The 5,454-nt window shown below is 42.3% G+C and overlaps 1 protein-coding gene across 1 annotated transcript in view; it reads left to right on the forward strand.

Moving 5' to 3' along the window:
- Positions 1 to 1,702, forward strand: part of schip1 (schwannomin interacting protein 1) — a 74,994-nt gene extending 73,292 nt beyond the window's left edge. The window contains exon 8 of the mRNA XM_062553354.1: positions 550 to 1,702. Coding sequence (XP_062409338.1) covers positions 550 to 601 — 52 coding nt within the window. The 3' untranslated portion in view covers positions 602 to 1,702. The remainder of the gene's footprint in view (positions 1 to 549) is intronic.
- Positions 1,703 to 5,454: the final 3,752 nt, after the last annotated feature.

Genomic DNA, 5,454 nt, shown 5'->3' on the forward strand with positions numbered 1-5,454 from the left:
CTCTCTCTCTTCTCCCTCTCTCTATCTCTCTCTCTCTTCTCCCTCTCTCTCTCTCTCTCTCTCTCTCTCTCTCTCTTTTCTCTCCCTCTCTCTCTCTCTCTCTCTCTCTCTCTCTCTCTCTCTCTCTCTCTCTTTTCTCTCCCTCTCTCTCTCTCTCTCTCTCCCTCTCCCTCCAGCTTAGGAGCGCTGCTCTTACTGTACTACTATAGTGATAAAAACACACTCCATTCACACATGTCTCCTATTGGCCTGTAGAGAAGTACCGTACCCAACAGTCATGCTAATAAAGCACCCTTGGAATTTGAACTTGAGGTAACTCTCCAGTGCCTTCATTGGCTTTCCTGTGAAATGGAGGATTTTTTCAAGGGAGTTTTAAGACGTTGACGAGCCGTCTTCATTGACATGATAATCTGCTCCAAATTAAGTGGTCTTGTGACTGCAGATGCAGATGGGGAATTCTGTTGTACATTTTTAACTTTCTCCTGCTTTGTCTGTCCGTCTGTCTCTGTTTGTGTGTGTGTGTGTGTGTGTGTGTGTGTGTGTTTTCAGGCACGCTGAGAGCCAGCAGAAACACTTGGCAGAGAAGACCCTCTCCAAATGAAGATTCTGCCACCATAATCCCCCCTCCACCCACCTCAGACATCACTCCATGACCCTGTTCAAATGCACCTACTGCCTTCTTATACACAGACACACACACACACACACACACACACACACACACACACACAAACACAAACACACACAGACACACACACACACACACACACACACACACACACACACACACACACACACACACAGACACACACACACACACACACACACACACACACACACATGTACTTGTACATATACACACCACATAAACATGGCGGAAAAGACCCTATCCTAATGAGCCCCACCACCACCCCAAACATCTTCCATACTAGTCCCTGATGTTCTCCTTTGACCTCTAACCCCCGACCTCTGACCCCCGACCCCACCCCTGATATCTCCCCCATCTCCCTCCATCCTGCCATGGATCCAGCACTGGGCCGCCTCCCTCCTTTGCTTCTGTGGTTGTACAAACTAAGAGAAAAAGAACAAAAAAAGAACAAAAAAACAAAAACAAAACGGTTGGAGCTGGAGCACTTGGTGACAGATGAAATCTTTTAAGTGTGAGTCTTGGATACTGTCCCTGGCTTTTTTCTGTGCGGTGATTGGCCTTGCGTCTTTACAGTTCATTTTTTTTTAACTCTGCCACTAAATTATACCTGTCAATGCAAAACTATGGAAAAAAATATATGCTAAGCAACAATTAGTAGGGAGTCGAGTCTGTTGAAAAACAAAAAAAAGAACAAAAAATATATGAACAAAAAGACCTAACTTCTGAGGCTTTTTTAAGTTGGACAGTATTGAAAAGTTGGTCTCCTCTTCTGCACAAATGGTAGTTTTCAATTGAAGCTTTTCTTTGAAGGTGCTAAAAGAGAAGAAGGATTACATGCCTGCCTTGTAGTGAAAGTCCTAGCTTTTGGTAATATGTTCACTCTAATCGGTATTCAACATTTTGTGAATGTTGATTTTCTGACACGAGTCATTTTAAATGAATAAGTGTGTTAATATCATTTCCATCCTATTGTACTCAGAATCTTTATTTGAGGGAAGAAATGTTTATGTACAGATATGTAAAATAAAAAAAATAAAACTTTGTTTCATATACCGTGGTCGTGACTGTGTGTTTTTTTTTTACTACGGTACCTTTTCCATAATTTACTCACAGTTTACTCAGAACTGACATGACAGATGGGTTCTAAAATAGAACTCCAGGGATGACCTCAGCTGGCCACTCACTGGCCTCTCCCTGCAGCAGAGAGAGAGAGGTGAGATGACCAATGGCGTAGCAGCACCAGGGATGACACGCTCCCCGCCGACCACACTCTCGTCCCAACAGCACGACGCGCTCTCGTCCTCACGCCACGACCCACGGATGTGATGCAGTTTCACCCATGCCAGGCCCCGCCCACACAGACGTGTCAGTCAAGTGAACTCGCTAGTGATGTCACACCTTCAGCATGAGGTCATCGTTTCTGTCAAGACGCGGCTGTACGCAAGAGTGGACTGCAAAATATATTGCACAAAACCAAGTCATGTGCACAACTTAAGACCAACTGCACATTTAAGTGTTTGTGGTTAGACTCTGAAACTGGTAAGCTGATATATACTGTAGCACCTGTCAAATCTAGTGCAATCAAATACTGATACTTTATCTTCCCATGCGTGTTCCTTTAGGTTTGGATCATCAGTTTCGTTCCACAGTTTAAAAATAGTCGGAATAAAGAACCAATCCTAAATGAGAAGGGTAGCGTCTTACTTGTGATGAGCACTGCATATTAAAGGGGCACTGCTGTACATTAAAGGGGCACTGCATATTAAAGGGGCACTGCTGTACATTAAAGGGGCACTGCATATTAAAGGGGCACTGCTGTACATTAAAGGGGCACTGCATATTAAAGGGGCACTGCATATTAAAGGGGCACTGCATATTAAAGGGGCACTGCTGTACATTAAAGGGGCACTGCATATTAAAGGGGCACTGCATATTAAAGGGGCACTGCTGTACATTAAAGGAGTGGAAACCATCACTATACTACAATGTAACTGCACAGATCACCTGATCACGCCAGCAGGTGCACTAGCCCACATCTAAGGAAGTCCTGCTCAGAATCAGCAGGTGATCAAGTTACCTGTGCTCTCTGACCACTCAGCATGCAGGTGATCAAGTGACCTGTGCTCTCTGACCACTCAGCATGCAGGTGATCAAGTGACCTGTGCTCTCTGGCCACTCAGCATGCAGGTGATCAAGTTACCTGTGCTCTCTGACCACTCAACATCCTATGGTGCCATTATTGAAGAGGCCATTATACAGCATCCACTGTCACTATATATATATATATACATATACATATATATATATATATATATATATATACATATATATATATACACACACACACACACACACATATATATATATATATATATATATATGCAGTGTGGAGCACATGTATTTGATACCATGCTAAAACAGGAATATAAAATCATCATTTGACAATTGATTTTAATGCCTTAATTAAGATCTCTCTTAATAAATAAAAATCAAACAGCCAAGGACACCATTTTTCTTTGTGATTGAAGAATGTATCATAAATAAATAAATGTTTTCCTTAAATGCTAAGGGAAGGAAGTATTTGACCCCCTATGTAACCCTATGGGAATTTAACACATAGGGTTAACATAGGGGCAGGCAGATTTTTATTTTTAAAGGCCAGCTATTTCATGGATCCAGGATATTATTATATAAAATAGCCCCACATCATCACATACCCTTCACCATAGCTAGAGATTGGCATGGTGCTTTTTCCAGTAGGCCTATTAGCCTGTTTGATTTGCATTGAGCTCAATGAGCATCAAACAGGCTAATAGGCCTACTGGAAAAAGCACTATGCAGTCTGCATTCATAATAAAGGTGCTTGATTACAGTAACTGATGAAACTCATGAATCATGTTATGCAGACTATAACTGTAAAATCCCTTAACGTTGGTTATGATATGGAATTATGACATAGCCTATTGCATCCCTATCACAAATGCGTGATACATTCACATTATATTGTACTTTAAAGAAACCTTGAGAACAAGAAGTGTTGTCTCGATGCATATTTAATTTGAGAAATGTTTTCAGATGGTACGATTTATGGTTATTGGTCATGGTTATGGTTATTGCTATTTGGCGCCCTTGTCCAACGCGATTTAACAGATACTATGAGGCCTGAAGTTCAGTGTTATGTACACGAATCAATGGGGGTCCTTACAATAAACAAATAAGACTGGTACTTTCAGTCTTAGTCTGGACTGTCTAATCTGATAGCCACCGTTACTTGTATTTACTTCACAAAATTATTCTTTACAAATAGCCTACATTACTGATTATTCAAACTGAAATGCATGTGTAACTTATGTAAATAAAGCCTGTTCATTAAGCAGCGCAACTAAAAACGAAAGCTTTCTGGCTAACGTGAATTCCAGTTTCACTCGACGCAGCCATGTAAACAAGAGGAAACAGTCGAATGTGACAGCTTGCGCGGCCGATTCATTTGTCCGTCTGAAAGTTTTGCTCATGGGGAATCCCTTTGATAGGTAGGAATTCACTAGCTATAAAGGGAGCAGTACTTCTCAAGGATGGTAGTATTCACAGATTGCGTTGACGAGATAGTAACTAAAAAGAAACAAAGATGCAAAGATCAAATCTTCTGTTCTGTAAGTATTACAAAGTAATTATGTTAAAAACTACTTGTATGAATGTAGACGCTAGAACAGTATAGTCTAGGCTACTCAGTTGTATCATGTGTGTTTCTGGTGTATTCTTTCTGCCTGAATAAATAAAGTAACATTTTAACTACATTGTAGTATCCTTGCTGGTGGGGCTCCTGTGGGGCGGTACTGAAGCAAAGGCACTCCCGCGAACACAATCTCAAGGACACGAGTGCGGCCACCTTGCGAAAGCTTTGTTATCAAACATCAGTGAACTTCTGAAGGATGTACGTGAACGCACACTAACTCCGCCATACTGTAGGCATAGTAGGTAACACGCAGTCAGATTATTATATAGCTATATTTATATTTATATTTTATATTTTTCACAGGGACAACAGTTCAAGGGCTTTAACTGCTCCGAGATGAGTCCGAAGGTGCACAACGCGACTTCAACGGTATCAGCCTGTACTCCGACGCACTCGGTAAGAACTCCAACTCAACATTTTGGCTATAAATCAAGATTAGGAGAATATATAGCCTGTCTCGGCCTTTAATGGGTTTACACTGTAAACTAACTGCAAACAAAATAAGACGATGCTGGCAGTGGTACACTTCAAGTGCTCAATTCTCTAGTTGATGATGTTACAGTTATGCTGGTGATAGTGATGATGATGATGATGTTTTGCATTTGTTTCCAGGGCCAGGGATGCTCAGGGCAAGCTGCGCAGAACACACAGTTCAATAAGGTATGGGCTCCTCCATTCATAACATTATGCGATAGCAAAGCAGCCCATTTAAATCAGTTCAGTCTGACCTTCGACGCTGGTAGCTGACTGTGTGTGTTGGCTGTGTGCAGAGTGTCTGTCAGAAGAACATCCGCGCTGACATGCAGCACTACAAGAGTGTGCTGGAGGCCCACCAGGCTCAGCACAGCAAGCTCAGCCAGGTGGTGAGGGCCACCACCAACATGCTGGAGGTGAGCGCTCTATACACACCCATGGAAGTGACACACACACACACACACACACACACACACACACACACAGCAGAGGTTGGATCCCAGCTCTTCGGGGCTATGTATGGTCTGAGTACACCAGGACGCCCAGTCAGTTAGGAACTCATGCTGGAAATATGCATGCATACATACAAAAACTCTAA

Source organism: Sardina pilchardus, chromosome 13 (assembly GCF_963854185.1).
Source record: "Sardina pilchardus chromosome 13, fSarPil1.1, whole genome shotgun sequence".
Lineage (NCBI taxonomy): Eukaryota > Metazoa > Chordata > Actinopteri > Clupeiformes > Clupeidae > Sardina > Sardina pilchardus.